The sequence below is a fragment of the Sceloporus undulatus genome, chromosome 2 (assembly GCF_019175285.1).
Source record: "Sceloporus undulatus isolate JIND9_A2432 ecotype Alabama chromosome 2, SceUnd_v1.1, whole genome shotgun sequence".
Classification (NCBI taxonomy): domain Eukaryota; kingdom Metazoa; phylum Chordata; class Lepidosauria; order Squamata; family Phrynosomatidae; genus Sceloporus; species Sceloporus undulatus.
In genome coordinates this window covers 331,322,762-331,347,136 of record NC_056523.1, presented here as the reverse complement: position 1 = coordinate 331,347,136, position 24,375 = coordinate 331,322,762, and the positions used below count along the sequence as shown (strand labels likewise).

Sequence of the window (24,375 nt, the reverse complement as noted above, 5' to 3'; positions counted from 1 at the left end):
CGGCGCAGACAAGCTAAAGAGCTTTGTAAAGGCTTCTCTGCCTCGCAGAAAACTACAAATCCCAGGATTCCACAGGAGGATGGCGCAAAGCCCTCTCCGCCCTTCAAAACCCCCCCACAAGTCCCAGGATTTCAACAGGACGGATGAATGGAGCCAGGGCGGTTAAAGCGGTATCAAAGTGCGTTATTCCTGAAGTGTAGATACCCCCTGGAAAAGAACGGATGGGTACTGCGCATGCGCTCAGCGAGGCGGCTGGCCTCACCTGATTCTCGCGTGGACCAAGCCCCACCCACTAAGGGGCGGTGCCTCCAGACAGCCCCGCCCCTTTGCCTTTGGAGCGGCCCCTTTGCTTGTGACGTCACCGGGGCTACCAGAGTCTCTCCCCCTTTTTCCTTCGGAGAGTATGCGTGGCCTTGGCAGCCAATGAGAGGGGAAGGAGGCGGGCTAGGCGGGCTCTGCGCCAGTGCCAGCGGAGGATGGGAGTGAGTGACGGGCCGATGCACCAATCAGGAGTGAGAGCGAGCGAGCAGAAGTGACCAGTCGGTGGGCGTGCCTCCCGCCCGCCGCCCTCCAAAGGGAATGGAGCTTCGGGGAGATGGAAAGCCGGCGGGGCCAATAAGAGCGCGAGGGCGGTGGAGCGGGAGGGCCCGTTGCTAGGCAGGGGTCGTGCACCCCCTCCTTGCCAGTTTCGGGACGAAGGAGGCAGGGAAGGAGGTGAGTCTCGCCGTCGCTGAGGGGAAGAGACCACACCCCTTCCCAGAAAGTGGGGGTCTTGGGGGAGGAGCCACAGGGGGAGGAGCCATTATGGGGGTCTTTGAGGGGAGGGCCCTCTTTATTCCCTGGGAGGGGAGGGGGCAGGGCAAGGAGAGCTCCACGTTCCTTCTGGAAGACCCTTTAGTTCTCCCTGCCCCACTCGATGCATGGGGCTGGCAAGGGAGGGGCTAAATTGGGGGCAAGAGACCCCTTCTTATACTCACTCCCCCTCACTCCCATTTTGGGGGATATAAACCCTCCCTGTATGGGGCTGGCAAGGAAGGAGTTAAATGGGGGTCCAAGGGGGAGAGGGACCCCCTTCTCCTCATTCTCACTCACCTGGCAGAGCCCCCCTCGCTCCCACTTTGGGAAATATCAATCAATCAATAAAATGGGGTGTGTGTGTGTTAAAGATGCCCTTTGTCCATGTATGGGGTTACATTTTGGGGAGGTGTCCAATGGGGAGAGAGACCACCCCCTTTTCATACTACCCCCCACTGGCAAGGAAGGGGTCTAATTGGGGGAAGAGACCCCCTTCTCATACTCACCCCCTCACTCCCATTTTGGGAGATATAAGCCCTCCCTGTATGGAGCTGGCAAGGCAAAGGCTAAATTGGGGGGGGGGGCTGCGATGGGAAAGGGACCCCCTCCTTCTCATAGACCCCCACCCCCCGTGGCTTATGGGTGGGTTATGGGTGCCTCCCTCCATATTTGGGGCCTGTGGGTCTGGAGTGGGGGGAGCAGGAGGGGTGTGTGTGTGTCCCATTTATCACAGCACCCCTAACCCAAACATATGCCCCTTCCCAGTAGCTGACCCCCCATATCACCTTTTATGAACTATAAAGATTGTAAGCCTGAGGGCAGGGAACCGTCTAATTAAAAGATTGTATCTACAGTGCTGTGTTGAATTACTGCAGTTAAATGGGGGGGGGGGGTGTTCCAATGGTGAGAGAACCCCCATTCTTATCATAGACCCCCACCCCTCCCCCTGTGGCTGGGTTTCCTTTCTAGGGTTTTCCTTTTGTTTTGCCAAAAAGAAGCTGGGCTGCCCTAGATGTGTCCCTGGCCCCATGGGAGAGGGAGTCCCAATATTTGTCACAGCGCCCCCCCCCCGGCTGGGTTTTGGGGCGGCCTTAGCCCCCTGTGCATCTCCAGGGAATTTAGGGGACCACTGTGGTGGGGAGAAGGTACACCTGGGACCAGGTAAATGGAGTATCCTTTTGTGGTGTGTGGTGTGGGAGACAAGCACTGCTGCCCCCTCCTTCTTCTGTGTGTTGGGGGGGGCGTTTTGGGTCTGGGGGTGGGTGGGATTGGTGGGCTCCCTCCTCCTGGCACTGGCTGTGTGTGGGCATGGTGCGTGTGGGCATGGCCACTGGTGAAGGAGGGGGGGAATGATTCACAGAGAGAGAGAGACGAGAGAGTAGTCATGGCATTTCTTGCCAGTGACTCCAGGCTGGTGGCAGCATCATCTACAGCTCCGCTGGGACTCTAGAGGGTCTCTCGTTCTTCTTTCTGAGAGGAGCAGTGCATTCCTGCCCAGCTGCGTGTGCCTTGCCCAGCTTTCACCCTCTCTCCTGCTTTGACCAAACTTGGCATTCTCCAGCGCTCGTCTGCCTGGTGGTGACTCCTTCCCTCCCTCCAGTTGACATGCCAGCCATTCTGCTCTTCTGGAGCCGCGTGGAGAGGTAGGACTTGCACAGTGCTCCGGCAGCCGAAGAGAGGTCCCACAAGGGGGGCTCAGATGCTTTGTGCCAAAGGATGCTTTCTCTCCTGCCCCTCGGAGGCTGTCTTGTGGTGCCCGGCTCCCATGGAGCCCCCCTTAGTAGTGATCCATTGTTTGGGGGATGGAGAGAACTCTGCCGCCTGGTTTGACTTTTCCATGGCCAGACTGGGCTTTTCTAGAACTCCTGCCTGTGGTGGATTTGCTTGCATGGGACCTGGCATCACTTTTGGTTCTGGACTCTGTTGGGGTGGTAGTCTCAAGTGGAGCAGGGGGCACCCTCCAAACTGGGCAGAGAGGAGGCTTGTTTGGCTCCCCTTGGGACTGCTGCTGACCCAGAGCAAAGGGGTGTGGAGAGAGGGCAGGGCTTTGGCTTGGGAGTTGCACATCCAGGTGGTGGCCAAGGATGCTCCTGGAGCTGAGCATCTCTCTGCTTCTCAGGTGTTGTCTGAGCTTAATGCTCTGTGGCACCGGAGGCCAGAGTTCCCCCAAATTACATAACTGTGGTACCCAAATCTCTCTCTTTCTCTCTGTGTTTGTGTGAGATTCTTAGTGGCTTGTGTGGGGTTGGTATTCCTGGTTCGGACGAGAGCTGAAAGTCTGGGCAGTCCTTGAGATAGTTCTCCGGAAGAGTAGGTCCCCCTGGCATTCCTGGACACGAATGGATCCTCTCCCGAGCCTTACAGGGAGCCTTGACCTACTTGTCTACTTCTTTACTTGGATGCTCTGAAACTTTCACTGCTCTTGGTGACGGAGTTGTACGTGCTCAGGCTATTTAATGCCTCTTTAATTTTTTTCCCTGTCTTCCGCTTTGGCATCCACCCACGTTCCTTATTCTCAAATGCCAAATCTCTGCCAATTTGCTGGAGGCACCAAGCAGACTTCTGGCAACTTGGAGGTTGACCTGTTTTCCTCCCCACTTCTACCTCTGGGCATTTTTTCCCCTTGGCAGGGTTGACCATCAACAGGTTGTCCTTTGTGTGGCTGAGCATCGGATTGTGTTGTTACATATGCACACACTTGCTGTCTAAACTGGCTTCTCTGAGGCTGAGTTTGCAAAGGGATGTGCGGAAGGGCAGAGACCCCCTCTCTCACTCTTCCACCCCTATTCCTGGGAAATTGGGGAAAATTGCTGTGAGAACCAGTCAGCGCTGCTTTTCTGCTTGAGCCTGTTGCAAGAAACCAATTAGAAGAGGCACTCTGGCTGCCAGTGATTTCATTGAGCATTTTTCCTCCTGTGGCAGGGAAGGAGGGGGCTGCAGAAAGGGAAGGTTGCTGGGGAAGGCTGCTGGGTGAACCCCCTTTCGCTGGCCACCCTCGTTTTTGGTTCTTCGTGAGGAACAACACACAGGGGTCCTCCTTGTTTCTCTGCTCTGACGGGCAGGGAAGCTGAGCTGTGAAGCCCAGGTGGGCATCAGGGGGCTCATTTGTGCTTGCACCTTGCAGCTGTTGCTGCCTCCATTAGCATCCCTGGGGAAGGGTTGGCGGGTGGTGGATCCTCTCAGGTCATCTCAGCCATGTTCCGGATCAAGCTGGAGCCTTTAAAAATGAGCGCCTGGGCTATGAATGTCTTCATAAAGTTTCGGTAAGCAGCTGCCTTTTATTTTTTTGCCTGCCCATAAATGTCAGCCATGGCTGGGTGGAGGTGGTAATGGTGGTGGTCTGCCAGCATCCATCTTTATCTCCTGAGCAGTGACCGAGTTCTCTTGTTGAACAAGTGATGGGAGGGCTAACATGCCACCATAAGGATGCCTGCCTATCTCTTTCTTTTCATCCCAGCACTACCTGGTGACCTCTGGCTGACTGGGTCTTCTAGTATCCTTGCTTGAGGTGGCTGCTTTAAGATGGATTTGGAAGGCGACTTGAGTTGTGATGGGGTGGTCTGCAGACCCCAGGCATGAGTCCCCTTTTCCAAAGTGGGAGAGTGTTGAGCACCTCCTTCCATTTCTGGATGCCCCCAGCTTAAAAGCTTCCAGCAGAGATTCTGCTAGATCTTCAGTACGGATTTGCCTTTGGAAGAGACTGGAGGGAAAGAGGGAGGTGTATGGATTTGGAGTGCCAAAGGGGAAGGTGGGCAGGGGGCTAGGCATCTGTGTCCCCCACCCACCTGCTGTGTGATTCATTGACAGAGCCACAGAAAGTATGGCAGAGGGTGCAGTGCTCCAGCAGAAAATGTGCAGCTGGTTTTGGGTAGGCGGAAAGGATTATCCAAGGACCGAGTCGTGTTTTACCAAAAATCGTGTGTGGGGTGTTGCTCAGGGAGGATGGCAAGCCCACAGGGTGACCTACAAGGCTTGGCAGTCTTCCCTGCTGCTTGATGTCAGGAAGCCCCCGCTCAGGGAGAAGGTTGTCTGGGTGCTCAAGTGGCAGTTGCTGTGGTGGCAATGGTGACTGCTCCAACGTGCCTCTCTGTGTGCAATTCAATGCCTGGCAGAACAAGACAAAAGCAGTGGTCAGTGCCTGAGGACTCAGGGCTGGGAAGTTTGCCCTTTCCCTCTATCTGTCTCTTCCTCTCTTTCTTTAGGTAGGGGTGGGTGAAGGGTAGTCTTTTGGATGTTGTTGGAACGGCACTTCCTATCAGCCCCAAGGCTAGCACAGCCAGTGATGAGGCATATTAGGAGGTTCAATCCAGCAACATCTGGAGGGCTGCATTTTGGCCATCTCTTGGCCTAAAGGAATCATTGTTTGGCTCAAAGGTGGTATGTGGTGTGCATGCCTGTTTCTCCTTTCCCTGACGCATAAATTTTGCCCCATAAGAGGGTTTTGGCTCACCTGGCAGCGTAAAAGTCTGTCCCTGACTTTTTTTGATGTGCCTGAGGAGTGCAAGTCCTGGATCTCATGCAGTTGGATTGTTGTCGTTTTTATGTACCATCAAGTCAGCTTTGACAGCTCTGTCTGAGATACCTTCAAGAACCAGGGGTTTGGTCACCCACTGCCCTCCTGAGGTCTTGCAAACACTTCCCAGAGCCAGCTGGTTGGCTGTGGACTGGACCCGATCGAATTTTGGTCTCATCTCTGGAGGCCTTTCAACAGAGTCAGCTGGACATCTTTTAGGAGGGCTGTAGTTGTGTATTCCTGCATGGATGAAGGGAGTCGGACTAGGTGACCCTTGTGGTCCCCTCCAAGTCCATAATTCTGTGATTCATCCAGCTGAAGGGCCCTTCCTCTGAGGATATGACATTCCTCAGGGCAGGATCCTTGATGCTTCCCCTCCCTCTCTTTATTTTAATCCCACTTTTCTGCTAAGGAGCTCAGAGAAATGGGTATAGTTCATCCTCATAGCACCCTAAATCGCATTTTGTTGCTGAGGTATGCCATGAAATTGGCTTAGAAGTAAGGTGCCCCTTCTGATGCCCAGTTCTTGCAATCCAGAGCATTGTCTCTGGGTCCCTAGATGATGAGAGCCATCCACCTTTAATGGGTCTTCCACTTTTTCTTCTGCTTTCCCCTTTCCCCAGCATTAACTTCTTTCCCAGAGAGTTGTGCCCTCTCATGATGTGTCCGAGGCACGATAGCCTCCTCTGCATCCCAGATGTCCAGTTCTTTCAAAGAATTCCTGGAAGCAGCTGATGGGTTGGTGCCAGCCTTCTGCCCATGCCAGGGGCTCTATGGAAGCATGGTGGCACACAAAAAATGGTGAAGGGCAGTCCTTTTTGGCTGCATGATACCTGCTTGGTATGTTCTCCAGTAGACAGCTGGCTGGGGGTCTGGGAAGCCTTCCCCCCACTTTCATCTGGAAACTGCCTAGCATTTAGGAGTCTACCTCCTCTGGGCCTCCCTGCTTTGTGCCCTCTGAGAGGGAGGTTCGTGGCCCCTTTGTGACTAACAATAGACCTCCCATTGCGCTGACACAGTGTGAGGTGGGGTGTGGAGTTAGCAGCTGAGGCACCCAGCCATTGATGTTGGTTTCTGCTGCCCACTCCTCACCCCCCTTGCTGTGCTGGATGCGTTTATTTCCAGCTCCTGATCTCACTAATTAACACCGGGGAGCTGCTTCTGTGTCAGCAATGCTCTCTCTCACACACACACCCCGCTTGCTTCCTGGGAGGCATGCAATGCCACCTCTGCAGGAGTGGGTTGTGTGCCTGTGACTTGGCCTGAGGGGGCTGTGCCTTATTCCACTGTTCCATGCTGGAGGGGCACAAGGGAGAGGCCTCTGTGGGTCATACTTCACCTGTTGCCCACCCGAGACATAGTGGCATGTGTGGTTTGGCACTGGGGAGGGTCCAATGGGAGCATGCTGGACATGGCACTGTACAACACCCTCCCCTGAGCAATATGTGGCTGTGCTGGAGTATGCCCAGATAACCCCCAAATAGAAAAGGGGATGGTCCTTCCCCAGTTGTGGTCTAAGAGTATCTTTGGGTCCCATCCCTAACTCATCCCACAGCACCAAATAACACCTGGGGGACCAAGCTGAAAAGTCATTTCAGAGTCCCAGGTATATATAGCATATTGGTGAGCCACCCATATCCAAACATCCCAGACAGCATCTGGGGGACCAAGCCCAAAGTCATCTCAGGATCCCAGATATATTGGGGAGCCACCCTAACTCATCCAAAGATGCCGGATAGCATCTAGAGGACCAAGCCCAAAGTCATCTCAGGATCCCAGATAAATAGCATATTGGGGAGCCACACCAAACTCATTCAAAGACCCCAGATAGTATCTGGGAAACCCACTCTGACTCACCCCAAAGCCCCAAACAGTTCTACCCCAGTCTGCAATGTTTCACCCCATCCCTTTGATCTAGGGAAACCAGGCACTTGAACTTTTATGCTCTTTTGAGTTTCTTGCTTAAAGAAGCGCTGCTCTGCAAAACTTGGTTGCCAGGGTCCATCCATGATGGATTGACACCATATCACTCCTGCCACACTGTTTGCCTATCAGTTTTGGCCATTCTTGCTGTGTCTCGGATCTGCAGGCTTCATATTAATAGCCTGAAATTTTACGCTCAGATACAGCACATCTCATGGGTCATAACAATTGGGCTTTGTAGTCTTCTTATTTCTTTCTGTCTCAAATTTGTTGTGACTAAATGAGGTAATATTCCTCCTCTCTGGTGTCCACCTCTGTTCCAGAAATTACTACTGGAACTCCTCCCCAGTTCGATGTCATTAGGCTCTCTCTCTCTATGAATGGATTGTCTATTTCATACTCTGAAGCACCACCATATTTCCTCCTCCATGAGGTCCAGAAAAGCGGTGAAATTTTCTTGATTCTTTTTGTTGTTTAGGGGCACACGCAAGAAGGTGGCGGCGATGGAATCAGCCCTAGAGAAGCACTATCAGTTGTGTGGTTCATCCCTGGGCCAGAAAGGATCGTAGAATCATAGAATTGTAGAGTTGGAAGAGACTGCAAGGGCCAATCTCAATCAAAGCATCCCTGACAGATGGCCATCCAGCCTCTGCTTAAAGACCTCCAAAGAAGGAGACTCTATTACATTCCGAGGGAGTGTGTTCCACTGTCGAACAGCCCTTACTGTCAGGAAGTTCCTCCTAACGTTGAGGTGGAATCTCTTTTCCTGGCACTTGCATCCATTGTTCCGGGTCCTGTTCTCTGGAGCAGCAGAAAACAAGCTTGCTCCTTCCTCAATATGACATCCCTTCAAATATTTAAACAGGGCTATCATATCACCTCTTAACCTTCTTTGCTCCAGGCTAAACATCCCCAGCTCCCTAAGTTGTTCCTCATAGGAACGACTTAGGAAGCTGGGGATGTGAACCTCTGATTTCCCCCCTCCCCCAACCTTGCGTACAATGTGTGTGCAGCATCATGTTTCCCCTTCCAGCTACAATACAACCCTGTCTTCAGGCTGCTTCTGAATGCTTTCACCCTGGTGCAAGGGTTTTTTTGTTGGCTGGGCTGGCGAGCATTTTAAAAATAACTTCCCACCATCGCAAGATGTCTCTGTCTAACAGCTCCATCCTCTGCCATCTTTCTGCTGGTACATGGTGGAAACGTGTCCCTGTGTGAACTCCCAGTGCTGTATTGTTTGAAAAAGTGCTTTTAAGGCAATCTGCAGAAGCACAGAAAGGGAAGACAAAGTCTGAATCGTGGGGAGGGGCAGAGGAGAACTCTCCTTGACTAATTAACCTTTTGTTTTTTCCCCCTTCTGAGCATTAGGAGAATTTACTAAAAAGGTCCTTGTTTTTCTGGTGTGACGCTCTTTTGCAAAGCAATGGGCAGTAGGCTTGTGGGTGGTTGTCTTCAATGTAAGGCGAGCAGCTGTTTTTCCCCTCTCCTGTCCAAGGACTGCCCCGGCTTTCTCTTTCCTAAGACTCCTTCCTCTCCCACCTATTTGTGGACTGGGATAAGCTCTCTGGTTACAGGGTCCTCACGTGGTGCCCTCCAAATAACAACACACAGCCTCCTCTCGCTGTATGCAATCTGTCCCGGGTAATCTTGCAAGAGGGAGGGTGAGTGCAGCTCCCTTTAAAATCTCCTTTCCCCCACCCCAGCCCAATGGTGGGAAAGACAGGTGGGCAAGTGGCTTGCAGGGCTAGTTTCAGTCAGTCTTCCCAGATCTTGCTTTTTTGCCTTTTGGTAGCCAAGGTTTGTGAGATAATGCCAATGACCAAGAGATCATGTGGGGAATGCCGAGGAAGGTCCAGGGTTTCAGAGCTCTTGCTTGAATTGTCAGACATTGGGCTTTTTTGACCCACATCTTTCCTTCTCTCTCTCTCCCTTCCAGGAATAAAGAGTCGGCGGCTGGGACAGTCTCCACCATGGGGAAGGATTACTACAAGGCCCTGGGGATCCAGTCAGGAGCCAACGAAGATGAAATTAAGAAAGCCTACCGGAAAATGGCCTTGAAGTATCACCCGGATAAGAACAAGGATCCCAACGCAGAGGAAAAGTTCAAGGAAATTGCAGAGGCCTACGATGTCCTGAGTGACCCCAAAAAGCGGGCGGTTTATGACCAGTATGGGGAAGAAGGTAAGGGAAATGGCTGCAAGTAGTCCAACCCTTGAGGCCATTTGTCAAGAGCTAATGTGTATTTGGCTCTGCACTTTCTTCCTTCTGGGTCAGCAACTGACAAAATCAAGCATGCACTTAAACACAGGGCTGAGGTTGGCCTGATGTGCTGGAGAGAACCCCTTCACCTGCTCCCCTGCAGGAACCTTTCCAGTTTACAGATTGAGTCTCTCTTCCAACTCCCTTTCTTTGCAACAAAACCAGAAGAAAAGCCCATGCAGGATTTGTGTAAGGAGAGCATTCTCTCATCATGTCCCTGACTGGGAGAGTTTGGTTGTTTCTGGGCTGGGCTGAGTGCTGGAGGGGGGATAACGGTGCTTGCACAGTGATCAGTGGGGGAAAACTGCTTCCCTCATAGCATAATAGAGACTTGGCCGCTGCCTTCTGCTTTCTCCTTTGCTTCCTTTTCAGTACATGCTGCCTTGTGTCTGTGCAGTGTGTGTCAGAGCCTTTCCCAATTTTAGTAATAGCTCCTTGTTTCATAAGCTCCTTGTTAGTAATAGCTCCATGCCCGGTCCTGTAGCCCTTCTTTGCTGGTGGGGAGGAAGGCAGATGGGAATAGCAGTTGAGTTCATTGGTCCTGTCTGTTCACAACATGCTGAGCAGTGACTCTGGAAGAAGCAGCCTCTGGCAGGCCTGCCAACCTGGAACAAACCAGTTCTCCGAATTATGTGAACGGAGCTGAATTTGCTTGCATTTGCTTTGCTTGCATTTTCCTTCCGTTTCTAAAGTATTTGCAAATTGGAGTGGACAGGGTTGTCAGTGTGCAGACCACAGCAGTGCTGGTGGGTGGATTTGGGGTATTGTAGTCCCCAAACATAACTTTTCCAAGATCTGACAGATGCTAAAGCAGGAAACCTTTTGCAAGATTTCCTGTTTTCTTCTGATAATTTGAAAGGCTAACAGCCTGCAGCGCTATAGTTTTCTCTGAATTCTTTAGGATTAGGAACAGTCTTATAAAATAGGAAAGAGGTTGGGGTGGGAACCAGAGCCCCTGAGATCAGGATGAGATGGCCTATGCCTGGGGAAGTGTTGCATATTACAAGTGTTGCATATTACAAGGTTGATTTGAATAGAAACACTTTGATGGGAACTGCGCTGCCTGTGCTTTCTTAAGACTGGGCCATCCAATTATGTCACATTTGTGACAGGCACCAGGCATAATCACTGTAATTTCAGCTAAAAGCTGCAATCCCATTTCTTGAGGAAATAAGTGATGTTCCTGGAAGAGGAAACCAAACTGTCATCCAGGCCCATTTTAAAACTTTGGTGAGGGGTGGAGCTGAAGAAGATTGTGGCATTAAACTGAAAGAGAAGAGAGCTCTCCTTGAAAATCTTTTTGTACAGGGCTTGGGAGACAAGGCAGAGGCTCCACTGTTGAGGGTATCTCTTCTCCTTCTGCCCCATGGCTTTCTTAGCCACCCATGTTCTTCTTGCCTGGCAGGGCAGGAAAGGATGGAGAGGCTGCTCTCGAATTATATTGCTATTAAAAGCCTTTCAGCTGCAGCCTGACCGCTAAAAAGGGACCTAGAATTTGCTAGCCTGGCCTTTACTTGTCGTTGCAGCCCCTCCTCTGTCTTGGGAACGTGGGAATTACATAAAGGTTTCTATTAAAAACTCTTAGGTTGCAGCAGTTAAAAACACATTAAAGCATGGCAAATAGTAAAAATAAAAGCATAACATGCCTTTAAAAGATCCTGCTGCCACAATCAATTAAGAGCCAAAGACCTGCCTAAATAAAAAGGTCTATGCTGTAAAGAGAGCAGAAGTGGGCCAACCGAGCCTCTGGTGGGAAGGAATTCCACAAGTTGGGAGCAGCCACCAAGAAGGCTCTGTCTCTCATGGTTACCAAATGCAGAGATGCTGGTGGGACAGAGAGAAAGCCTTTCCCTAAGGACCTTAAAAGACAGGCATGCTGGTACGAGGATTCTCTGTGACAGGACTCCCTTCCCAACTGTACCTGGAGATGCCACTGGGGACTCTATCCTGGGACATTCTGTGTTGGAAAAAAGGACACTGTCACCATTAGGTCCAGGTTCTTGTGGCTCCATCTAGGCTAGTGGCTCTCAACTTTTGGTCCTCCAGATGATTTGGACTTCAGTTCCCAGAATTTCTGAGCATTGGCCATACTGGCTGGATCTCCTGGAAGCTGAAGTCCAAAATGTCTGGAGGTTCAAAGGTTGAGAACCACTGATTTAACCCTATGTGGCCTGCTCTGACTGGCAGCAGGAGTGGCTCTTAAGGGTTTCAGGCAACACCCTCTCCTAACCCTTCCTGGAGGTTCCTGGCTTTCCCTGCTGAAGGTCTCCCAGCCAGGTTCTAACCAGGTCTGACCCAGATTAGGCTTGCAAAATCAGATGAGGGTGGGTGAATCCAGCGAGGCATGGGGGGCTGTTTTTTCCTGAACTTCTGCCCTGCTGTCTGCTCTTAGTCCTTTGTCCCGTTGCTATTGCTCTTCTTGAGGGTTGTAAGGTCCTGGTGTCCTCCCTCCCCCCCCCCCCCCCCCCCTCTCCTTTCTTGGCCATTTTTCTGGGACCTTCATGGGAGAACACCTTGGGTGATACAGTCTTTATCTTAGGCTTTATCTTGAAGCATGTTGGCCCTTGGATAGAGGGGTGGGAGTGGCTCCCTCCCTCTGCTGCATCTCGGCTGATCTTCCTCAGCCTTTCCCAGTCTGGCACTCTCTGAGCAGCATTGACAATGCCTCCCTTAATGCTGGCTATAGGATTAAGGTAGGTGTAGTCTAAAGCACACCAGGTTGGAAGAGGCCGGTCCAAGGTCAAAGCAGCTGGGTTGGCTGCGTTTATCAGTCCCGATTTTTCTGATTCCATGATTGGTTTCCTCTGCTATTGCCCCAGTTGCATTGCACAGAGGGGTGGATCAAATAATAATAATAATAATAATATTATTATTATTTTCCTTTGTGACCCTTCTGGCTCTTCTGGTGGAAAATGCTGTGATGAAGCTTGAAGATCTCTAGGCTGTTACAGACTAGCCAAAATAACGCTGCTTCACGTGGAGGTATGATGTTTCAATGATGCATGCGTCCTAAGAGTCCAGAAGTCGCACCAAAGCCATGCTCCAGCCCTAAGGACTGGAGCGTGGCTTTGGTGTGGCTTATGGACTCTTATGACGCATGCATCATTGAAACATCATACCTCCACTGTGACTCGAAGCAGCTTTATTTTGGCTATTTGTAACAGGCCTAAGTTTTCTTTGAGGAAGATATTGGATACCTGTTGGTTGGTGTTCATGGATCTTGCATTTCAATGCCTCTTCAGGAATCCTGCCCCAAACAAGATTTTTTTGTAGAGGAAGTCAGTCTGCATGAGCTGGAAGCTTTCAGACAGAGGAATGAAAGAGTGTTTGAAATAACAGAAGAAAGCAATTGGGAAATTCTAGAAGGAGTAGCCTAAAGCTTTGAGGGATGAGATCTCTGATCCATATATTGAACCTCTGTTTATATCACTTTCCATACTCTTTGGTCTCTTTCATACTACATAAATATAGCCCTTTTAATGCCACTTTAATACCTGTATCCTCTGGTATTCTAGGATTTGTAGTTCAGTGAGTGACTTAGAATTCTCTGCCAGAGTTCTCTAGTGTCTCACCAAACTCCAAATCCCAGGATTCCACAGGATACTGTATAGCCATGACATTTAAAGTGGTAACTAAGTCCTGCAGGTGTGAAAGAAGCCCTGCACCAGACAGAGAAGCTTGCTTCCTCCATCAGTGTTTGTGTTCTGAGTTCTTGGATTCATGACTGATGTCTCTTTCTCTTTGTCCTGGGTTTTCTTCCAGGGCTCAAAACTGGGGGTGGCTCTTCTGGCACCCCCGGGAACACCTTCCACTACACCTTCCATGGGGACCCCCATGCTACATTTGCTTCCTTCTTTGGGGGGTCCAATCCCTTTGACATCTTCTTCACCAGCGGCCGTACTCGGGTGTTCAACGGCTTTGACCATGATGACATGGACGTCGACGATGACACTGATGACCCATTTAGTCCATTTGGCCGGTTTGGCTTCAACGGCCTGAATGGTGTGCACCGGCGGCACCCAGAACCCATCCACATGCGCCGGAAGGTGCAGGATCCCCCTGTGGTGCATGAGCTCAAAGTCTCCCTGGAAGAAATCTACCATGGGGCGACCAAGCGCATGAAGATCACTCGCCGGCGGCTGAACCCGGATGGGAGAACGATGCGGACGGAGGACAAGATTTTGAACATTGTCATTAAGCGTGGGTGGAAAGAGGGCACCAAGATCACATTCCCCAAGGAAGGAGACGCTACACCAGACAACATCCCGGCTGACATCGTCTTCATCTTGAAGGACAAGCCTCATGCTCACTTCAGGCGGGACGGCACAAACATAATCTACACGGCCATGATCAGTCTTAAAGAGGTGGGTCCTGGGCTGAAAAATGGGGTTGGGACTCAAGAGAGAGTGAGAGAGATGGAGGGAGTGTTAAGAGATCAGGTGGCATCTTTACTGGTGTTTCCCAGTCATTTGCTGCCCCTGTGCTCCTCTCCCCAAACTCTCTTCTAGCAAAATCTGCCTGGCCTGGGTTATGCGGTGTAGTGGGTAGAGTCTCTTCATCCATTCTGAGGAATTTAGGAAAGTATTGTTCCTTCTAAGTGAGGAAGCTAATTGCATTGGGGCACACAAAGGGGCATGGACACATAATTATTACATTATTGTTGCTGTTATGTGTGTCTTCAGGTCATTTTCACCTTACAACTACCCCAAAGGAAACCTTTAATAGGACCTTTGTGCCAAGAGTTGTTTGGAGATTAGCCATTGCCAAGGTCAGACAGGGTTTCCAAGGCCAAGCAGGAGCTTGAACTATGAATCCTTGTCCAAGACTCAAACAACTAGGGCACACTGGCTTCATTGTTACTGACCTTCAAGTTAACAAGTTGATTTCAGGAGAACCCAAAAGGCTGTGTAGTTCTTGGGACAGTGTGGTTGATATTTATAAAGCTATCGTCCATTGGTGGATTGCAGGCGTGGGAGATCAAAATTAATCTCTTTGGACATAAGAGTGTGTGTGTGTGTGTGTGTGTGTGTTAATATACCTTGGAAGATAGCATATTTGATCACGCATGGCAGAATCTACCACCATAGGAAGATAATATAATTATTATTTATTATAATATTTATTTGTATCTTGCCTTTCTTCCAAAAATTGGGACTCAAGGGGGCTTACAGTTTAAATAGAACAATACAGCTATAAACATACAGACATGAACATTAAAAGAGAATTAAACTATTCCCAGTATTACAACAATTCAAACCTACAGGTAAAAGTATAACTTGCAATTAAAAAGATAAAAAGCAGGAGGGGACTGCATTTTAAAGGATTCTGTTCTCTCTCCCCAACAGCAAATAATTCTCTTGTTTCTGAGTTCAGTTGACACTTATAGCTAGTCCACCACAGAAATTGTAATTACTGGCTTTGCCTCACAATTTTCATTTATGTGCTCTGCCTATGGATTACTAGAATAAAAACTGGAGAAGGCCCCTATCCTTTTAATGCATGTGTAGAAGAGGAAATTTCACCTGATGTTGATTGTTATATGGTTGTGTAACAAGCAACACCTGCTGAAATTCCCTCTTGTGCACAACCATTAAAGGTACAGGAGTGCTCTCCAGTTTTCACTCTAGCAGTCTTACTCCTGCAGAGAAACAGATTTAGGTAGCAGCCAGCTTTTATACTTCTAGAATTGGTGGGCCGCCGTGGCTTCTGTGTCCAAAATCCCAAGGGTTACATTATAACATGGAACTTTGGGTTCCCTCCATCTTCTGTTTTTCATCAGACGACCTAGTCTGATGATGAGTTCTGGAGAATGTGAAAGCTTGCACACTTTTCTTTGTGCCCTTTCATACCATGCAATTATGGTGCTGTGAGTCTACTTTAACATGGCTGCTACCTATGGAGTCCTGGGATGTGTACTTTGTTCTGGCCTTAGAGCTCTCTGCCTGAGAATTCTAAATGCCCTTTCCCTAAATCCCAGGCTTCCATAGGATGTTGCCATGGCAGTTAAAAGTGGGATCGCTGTGCTATAATTGTGCAGCATGAAAGGCCCTTTGACATTTCCATTGCGCCAAATAAAGGTATTGCTCAATTCAGAACCTGGACTTCTGTCAGAAGTTACCTCTGATCTTTCGGACCGTATATAGCTCACTTGGAGGCAGCCTCAAGAGCAGGGTGAGGATAGAAGCTACATTTGGGCTGCATCTCTTGGAAACAGAGGTGGAGCCCATTTGAGGAAAGGGTAGCCAAAAATTGGTTGAAAATTGCACTTTTTTTTTAATGGCAGGGATTGAGGAACGGATGGCAGCTTTAATGGCTGCATAAGTCTGGCTTGGGGGCCACATGCCACTCTTGGTTGCTGGGAATGTCCTGAATGCATTGAAGACCTGCTGGTGGGCTCCTTGTCAGAGTGTTTGAGTTTGCTGGCCAAGAGAAGCCTCCTTTGCATCTGACTCGTCACTGGTCTTTCTCTTAAATAGAGTGTCCCTTTTTAGACACTCATTTTCACTTGTTTTACGTCCCTTTTTTCTTAAGGGAGTATCTGTTTTTGTAGGCACAACCATATTCTTACACAACCCCTGAGAAACCTAATAAAGAAGTTGGCACGTATCATAGTCTCTGGAGGTGAGATTGCGCCTTGCATCAGGAACATGCTGCTGTAAAACATGGAAGGGTGTTAGGAAATAACTCTTTTTAAAAAATAATCTTTGTTCAAATTATTAATATTAATACAATATTAAAATTTACAATATTAATACCTTCTTCACTTGTCACATATCACATCAAACAACAGACATCCAATTTTATATCATCAGACATCTCGGGATCAAACAGTATCAGAAACAATAAATACATTTCATTTCATTCTTATTGTCTTTCTACTGCTTTGGGAATATTAACCCATCCATTATACCTCCTTAAACATTAATCATACTTTTCTTCCAGTCACCCTCTATTCGTATCTTTCTCCATACCTCTCCTTACGTACTCATCACTCTTCTTACTCTCAGCTTCATTCTTCCCTCTACTTCTTCATGTTGCTCTTACCTCCTCCATCTTCCCTGTCATTCTACAAATCCCACAATTTATCTGATAGGGTTTAATCTTGAATAGATACATTGAATAGATATCCTTCACTTCCATACTTTTTCCTCCTTACACACTTCTCTCTTACTTCTTACTGTCTCACTTTCTCTGTACCTTCTTCCACATACATTCCCTTTTCTCCTTATTTCCTCTTTCTTGTTGCTTTCTTCTTCCCCTTCCCCCCAATAATTGGAACTAGCTACTGTTTTGAACTGCCTTCCAGGCTGCCTCTGAGGTGGGTGAGTGCCCCATTTTTGGAGCCAAGGGGAAAATGGCTTGACCCCAGTTTTCCCCACGAACTGAATTGCGCCACTGGGGCAGAGCTTGGAATAAATTATGGTCTTTCTTTATTGCCACTTCAAGCAGTTATTCTGACATGGTCCAGGGGGAAGAATCTGGGAACTGAAGACCCAAGAAAATGACATTTCAAAGTTCCAACAAAGCCTAGGCTCTTGCTGGTCCCAGCTGGGGTGGGTGGGATGGCGAGACCTTTGGCCCTCAAGGTACTTTGGACTTCAGTTCCCAGAAGTCCCAACCAGCAAAGCCACTGGAAAGGGAATATGGGAGTTGTAGGCCAAGATACTCAGAATGCCGAAGGATCTCCAGCCTGCTGTATGTGTCAAGCATCATTAGCCTCATTCCAGGAGAGGAAAGAAGCCACCCAAGGAGAGTTTGCACCCTGTTCCTGGCAGGCATTTTTGAGTCCCCAATTTCAGTTCCAGCATCTCCAGTTAAGCTGTGGAAAAAAGACCAGTGTATTTGCTGGCCAACTTCTTTTTCTCTTCTTCCTTCCTGGCCGCCACTCACCACCCCCACATTCTCCTATTCCTGGGTCTTGAGCTGGCTTTCCCCTCCTGTTCTGCTCTTAGGGAGCCAACCAGGCACGTCTGCTTTGGCATCGTTCTGCTTTCTCTGCTCACTGGCAGCCAGAGCCCTTCAGTGAGAACCAACCCACGCGGACTTCCCCAGAATCACGGGGGCTGAAGGAAATACTGTATTGCTGTCCTCACATACTTCGTGAGTGTCCCCAGGGGAGAGAGGAAAGGCAAGAAATCTTGAGCTGCAGTGGCTTCTACGCCAAAATAATGATGTTTTGGCTTTATGTTGCTGGCCAGAACCAGTCCTGGGTGCCTGCTGCACAGGAGAGGCATGTTCCTTATGGAGACTGTGGGAGAGTAGAACCTCTCCCCCAAAAGTTACAATAGCAGGTGTGCAAGAGGGCATTGAACGTCCTGTTGTGAACTGAGGCAGCCTCTGTTGTGTCCAAGCAAACTCAACTGTACCCAAATATCTGTCAAGATGGAAACAATAATCTCCTTATGATCCTAATGGAGTGGTTCAAAGCAGAACCCATCATGAGAGAATAAATTCAGCAGGGCTGCAGAGTTTATGGCCCTCCCAATGTAGTTGAATTGCAACACCCATCAGCCATGAGGAATGATGGCAGTTGCAGTTCATTAACATCCAAAAGGGGACCCAGGACTCTTTTCTTCCAAGTACTTTTGGGAGAAAGAGTTGGTTGGTGTAGATTGATGGCATTTCTGACCTGCTGGGACACCATAGATTTATTACAATCAAGATTACCACCTTCACAGTAGCAGCTCAAGATCTACCATGGATTGGTATAGATGACAGCAGCAGGTCTGTTGTCCTAGTTGCCATTGCCAATACCAACCTATTGTGGTATATTATTTTATTAATATTTGGTTTTATTCCTTTATTTCCAATCTTGTATGTGGCATTCTTGTCATATACAAGTAAGAGCCCTTTCGTTTGTTTTAACATCTATAGTGTGTTAACTGTGTGTTAATAGGCAATCCTCCAGATATGGCGAGTGACCAGTTTTATCTGGCTGTGCAACCCTGACCATAACAAGAAAACTGATCACATGCCATATCTGGAGGGCTGCATATTTCACCATTTGATACAGGGATGTAGCTACCACGAGGGGCAAAATGAAGGCCTTGTTCCTCCCAAATAAAAATTCTGCCTCCCCTATGAAGTTTTCCTTCGGTCCTTAAATTTCTAGCATTGCCATAAATTAAAAGTTCAAGTGTTTAAGCATATGAAGGAAATGCAGTTTAGGCATCCAAAGAAAAAGGACAGGCAAAGTGACCTGGGGAATGTAAAACACAGCAGAGACGAGACTTCAAGGTGAGAATGATTTTCAGTCTCTCATTATCTGTAATGCTTGAAATCTGGGGACTGAAGGAAAATTTCAAGTAGAGGAGGCAGAATTCTTATTGGGAAAGGCAATGCCTCCATTTTGCCTTACACCTCCTGAGAGCTGAGAAGCTGCTTTGGTTTTTCATACCAGATTCCACCTGTCTCCCAGTTCTGTGTTGTCCACACTGATTTTCTTCTCCTGCTTCTGGAACTTCAGAGTTGCTTCAGGGTGCAAAGAGGTATTGCGAGCCTAAGCCATGCTTTGTGAAATCTCCTGCATCCTCAGGTGACTCTGTTACTCCAAAACCAGAGAATATGATTGGGAAAGTGAAAGGTCACTGCACCTCAGCACCCTCCGTAGGCGTAGAAAATGTGCAGTCTAAAGACCATGAGTAGCCTGTGGTACATGGGCATATCTTTAGTCCTCCAAAGTCCAGAGTACCACTGTTTCATTTTGGTTTTAAACAGCCCAAACCAGCTCAAAACTGCTGTCAAATGCAGTGGCTGCATAACCCCCCCCCCCCCCCGGCAATTGGTCAAAACTGCTGGAAAGCAAAACTGAAAATGATGCTGCATCACTTCTGTCCACGGTGCTGGTGTGGTCCCTGTAGGGTGTCTGGTGTAGGAATAAAAATGCCCCATCTCTGCAGTTGTCCAGCTCTGGTTTAGAGGGTATCAGAGGTGGAGGGAAGAGGGCTGATGGCTTTGGCGGTCATTGGTTTTGAAGTTCTGAGCCAAGTCTTTTTGGCTGTAGCCACTCTGTGGTCTTAGCTGATCTTTTTTCAAATAGTATCCAACCCAAAGAAACATTTATTTATTTATTATTACTATTAGTGGCTTTTGGGGAAAATGGGGTGTAAATGAAGATAATAAATAAGCAAACATTTGGGGATTCTTGGGCACTCTGAAAATGTCTTGGAACAAAAAGCAGGACTGGATGGACAGAGTTTCCCATTCACTCCAAGTAAAGATCTTGCAAGCGGGGAGGGCACCTGTGGGGGCGAATGTTTCACTCCCAGACCCCTCTGTGGGCTGCAACCCCAAACCAGCAAGTATTTTTCTCTGTGGTATCTTCCTGTCACCATTTTGAGAGGGACTATAGTGGAAAATGGACATATTTGGGGGGTAGTACAGGGTCCTGGGGTGCTTATGGAGTATTTTTGAGTGTATCCACATATATTTTTTTTGGGGGGGCTTTCTGTCTGTGCCATAATTACACCACTAAAAAAACAATAATGGGGTCCAGGGTCCATGTGGCCTGCTCACACATGCCATAATGCCTGCTGTCTTGCATGGCAGGCTCAAGGGGTCCTAACAAGGAGGCACAGAGCAATCCTGCACTTTCTGGGAGGACTGGGTCCTGACCTTTCTGGCTTTGCATAGTTTCTCACCAGAGTCTGCTCTGTATATGTCTGTTTGTGTCTGTGTTTGTATGTGAGTGAGAGTGAATTGCAGCTTAGGCTGACATGAAAATAGCCCAAGCTGTTTGGCTCACAGCTATAAAGCATGGAGGTGCATGGGAATGGGTGATGGCTAGAAAGAATAAGAGAAGTGGGTTGGTGAGGGACCCATAATAATATTTAATATAATAATATTTATTTATATACCGCCCTATGGCAAACCAATCCGGGCGGTTGACAACAGTAAAATATAAAATATAACAATTAAAAACACTTTATCCCTCCCCCCTTAAAACAATATTAAACAGTATAACATATTAAAAACACAACATCAAGCATAAAAACAGCAAAATAATATAATAATTGCCTTGACCCACCTCTTCTTCCTCCTTCATAGGGATCAGGGTTGCCATGGCTCTCTTGGCAGCCCTTTTTTTGTTGTGGGTAAAAATAGCCCTGTTCTGTCCACAGCTGCTTCCATTCCAGACCTCACTGAGGTTGGTAGAGGAGGACCATTTGAAGGCTTTTATTTCCTAGAAGCTGGCCTTGGGCGAGAGTCCCTCTTGGCGGCTGCGTTGTCTTTCCACTTTGGTAACCTGTGAGCTGCCAAGAGTCATATGTGACAGCTGAGCTGGCTGTGAAAACCGTGGCAGGCCAAGCCCTCCAGTTCCCCATGACCTCTCCGGAGATCAGTCTAAATTTAACCTCGTTTTGGGAAGTGTGGAGGCAAGTGTTGGGAGGCAGGGGCGGAAAGAACCCCCTTTCATGTACCAGAACCATTTTGAGAGAAGACAAAGTCTTAACCTCTTGACCTGTTCTTGTTTCCTATTTCCCAAATCTGCTCTCCAAGACTTAGAATGCCCTTCACTCTTTCTGGAAACATGGGTAGTGCAGGGCCTTCTCAGTGGTTGCCCCCCAGATCCTGCAGTTCTCTCTGTAGAGATGCTAGACTGACACCCAGCAAGGTATCAGGCTGGCACCAGGCAAAGGCTTCTTTGCTTTCAACAGTGCTTCAGGAAAAGGCTTTTAATATTGTCCTGTACTGTCAATTTTTGTTCTTGCTTTTATATGTATCTGTCTTTTATGTCTGTAATCCTCATTGATTCACCTTAGGGTTGCCACCTTAGGGTCGCCATAAGTTGGCAACAATTTGAAGGCACAGAACAACAGCAACAACCTATTTGAATCCTCGGGCTGGGAAAAAGGAAGGATATAATTAAATAATAATCATGATGATGGCGGTGCCACACTTCAGTTAACAAAGCCTTTGTTGAAAAAAATTATTTTTTACAAAGTCTTTTTATGGCCCACAACTCCCTTTTCTTCCTTTTCCTCTGTCCAGCTGGAAGTGTTATTTTTAAAGCAACATCAGTATTGGGAGGGTGGTGATAAAGGAGGACTGGAAAAACAGACACTGTTGGGTTCATAGATGTATATCTCTGGCCACGAAAAATAAATTCATAAGAAAAGTGGAGACTGGTGGAAGAAAGGCATTCCTGGACACATTTTGGGAGAAGCCTCCAAGTGGTCTCTAGAAGGTTCAAAATGTTTCTAGTATGCCAGACTTTACTGGCCAGGTTGCTTCACATTTCCCATGGGCATATCTTTAGTTTTCCTTAAAAGCTTGCTTAATTTTGTGATTTTGTAAGAATCTTTCCCTAATCTTCCCACATTATTTCTGCTTCTGGTACAAAAGTGTTTGTTTTATGCATTTATACCCTGCCTTTCCCCCATTTCACCTTATGACAGTAATGGTAAAGCTAGTCATGCCCAGGAATGTATTGACTTGGTTAACTGAGGTATACCTGTAATGACAAGGACAATGTGTACAGATGATGCTGTGGCTCTTATACGTAATCTCTCTTTCTTTTCCTCCCACCTTGCAGGCCTTGTGTGGCTGCACTGTGAATATTCCCACCGTGGACGGGCGCGTCATCCCCCTGCCCTGCAACGATATCATCAAACCCGGCACTGTGAAGAGACTGCGTGGCGAGGGGCTGCCCTTCCCAAAGGTGCCCACCCAACGGGGAGACTTGATTGTAGAGTTCAAAGTCCGCTTCCCAGACAGAATAGCCCCGCAGACCAGACAGATCCTCAAGCAACACCTTCCCTGCTCCTAGAGCATGTGGGGCAGAAGGCCCTCTCTCCCTCACCCACCCGCCTGGCCACCAGCCTGCCTGCCTGCCTTCTGGGCACCAACGCTTCACGTGCCCTTGTGTGCTGCAGCACACTCAGCCTGCACTGTGCACAGGGTCCAGCTGTGTCCTCACTGCCAACCACACACCCTCCTTTTGCAAGAGACTCTCTGGCTGGGCTTGTGTGCTCTCATTCTCTATCCCTCTGGGAGTTTGGCCCATGGCCAGTGGCTCTCTTCTGGGCCTGGTGTACCTGCTTTGTGGGAGCTTTCGGCCTCTCTCGTCTGCCCTTCTGTCACTTCTGGAGGGTTTTTGCTTTGCAGAGTCTGACTGGTAAGCAACAAGTGGTGTTCAGCGTTGCAGAACACTAATGTAAATAGGACTCAGAACAGTGTCACTCCTGTTTCCTCCATGTGGCTGCAATGTTCAGACTGTTCTTCGCTCTGGGTCTTGGCTGGAACAGTGGGCAGACCCTGGTCTTTGAGCAGGGCATGTCCAAATCTGGACTCAAGATATCCAGTCTGCCTCTTTTGCTGGACTTTAGCTCTGTGGAAGGGAGAAAGCCTGCCTCCCTCTCTGGCTCCATCACCTCTATTGACTCTGTGCAAAGCCAAACCAGGCCCTGATCCACTCTTCGGGGATGCCTACACACACTGCCAAGCTGTCTTGACCTGATTTTGTCACCCTAAATGGCAGATTCAAGGAGAGAACCAGCTGCACCTGACATCACTTTTGCTGGTCTTGTTTGACTGATGGTTCCTGTTTTTACTTTAATAGAAACTTCATCAGAACCAATCCCTGTCCGTTTTTGGAGTTTCCAGCTTGGTTTGTTCAAGCTGGGGAATGTGTACGTGTGTAAGAGAAAAATAAGTTGTTTCCTTGTAACATGCAAGAGCGGAACGGAGATGTGATGGAGGTTCAGAGCCAGGGGCTGGGAGGGAGGTTTTGGTTGCTACTTAGAGGTTTGGTCAGGCTGTGTTTATGGGTGAAAAAGGGCTAAGCCAGGGTGGGCAGGAGGACAGTGAAATATGCTTAGGTGATGCTGTATTTAAAGGCTGCATTAGTATTATTATAATTATTTTTTAAAAACCACTTTCCACAGGGAAATTTTTAAGGAAATGTTTCTTATCCTCTTTGGCAGAACCTTGTTTCACCTGCAAGGGGCAACTTAGTGAAGTGAAGTGACACCAGGCCTGACTTTAGAAGGGTTTGAAAAAAGGAGCTTTCTCTTCTCCCTCTCCCTCTCCTCCTGTTAAGATCTAGTGCCAAAAGGACCCTCCGCGGGATTCCCGACTTCCCATTTTGCATTTGAGCTAAGCTGTTGATTCTGACTTGAAATGGGAAGACTCCTTCAGGGTCCCTCTTGAGACTCTTGGTCCGGCTCCTTCCCGGTGTCTTATGGCCCCGGCTTATGCTGGGTTTTGGGAGCTAACTTTTTAAAGCTGTCTTGACTTTTATCTGGGAGTGTCCCAGATGTGTAAAGCGCTTCCTGTATAGCTGTACAAAACCTTAACATGTCAGTGTTTCAGATGTGCAGGCATTCCCCCCTCCCCACCCCCAAAGAAGATTAAAACTGTTAAGCAGTGTTGAATTTAACAACCAGTTTGAATGGTTAAGACAATGCCTTCTTTTCCAGACCCCTCCGACGTCTGTTTCTTTTTAAATACAAAAAATGGAGGCTGGCGATGCTGGGTCCGGCCGGGGAGGGCAGAGGCGGCCACGGCACCCTTGGTGTTTTTTCTCCGTTTCAGGGAGACCCCAAGTGGTTTTATAGCTTTTTTTTTTTTTGTATTTCTTCTTTTGTAATGTCCTGTATTAATATTTAAGAAATAATAAAAGTATTTTAAAAATAGTTTCTTGTGGGATCTGTGTGTTCTGAATGTTTGTTTATTTATTCTAGTCCTGTAAGCCGCCTTGATGGCTGCAGCAGAAAGAAGAAAGTTTATTTATTTATTATTATTTATTCTGTTTATACCCTGCTTCCTCGCCACCACCGAGGGACCCAAGGCAGCTTACAAAAATTTAAAATACAGATTGGCTAAAACATGTCCTGCAAAAGTAAAAAAACAACAAACATTGGTAAAAGCAGATGCAGTCAGCT

General features: G+C 48.3%; 1 protein-coding gene across 6 annotated transcripts; it reads left to right on the top strand.

Annotated features, from left to right (window-relative positions):
- The first annotated feature begins 560 nt into the window (after positions 1-560).
- On the top strand, positions 561-24,108 carry DNAJB5 (DnaJ heat shock protein family (Hsp40) member B5). Of its 6 annotated transcripts, none has more exons than XM_042454894.1 (4): positions 561-714; positions 9,168-9,412; positions 13,253-13,854; positions 22,026-24,108. In XM_042454894.1, the coding sequence occupies exons 2-4, from the start codon at positions 9,202-9,204 to the stop codon at positions 22,257-22,259; spliced, it is 1,047 nt and encodes a 348-aa protein (XP_042310828.1). In that variant the 5' UTR covers positions 561-714; positions 9,168-9,201; the 3' UTR covers positions 22,260-24,108. The 6 variants fall into 6 exon arrangements, with proteins under 6 accessions (XP_042310828.1, XP_042310827.1, XP_042310826.1 ...); XM_042454893.1 differs by lacking the exon at positions 561-714 and adding an exon at positions 2,269-2,438; XM_042454892.1 differs by lacking the exon at positions 561-714 and adding an exon at positions 3,609-4,058.
- The last annotated feature ends 267 nt before the right edge of the window (positions 24,109-24,375 follow it).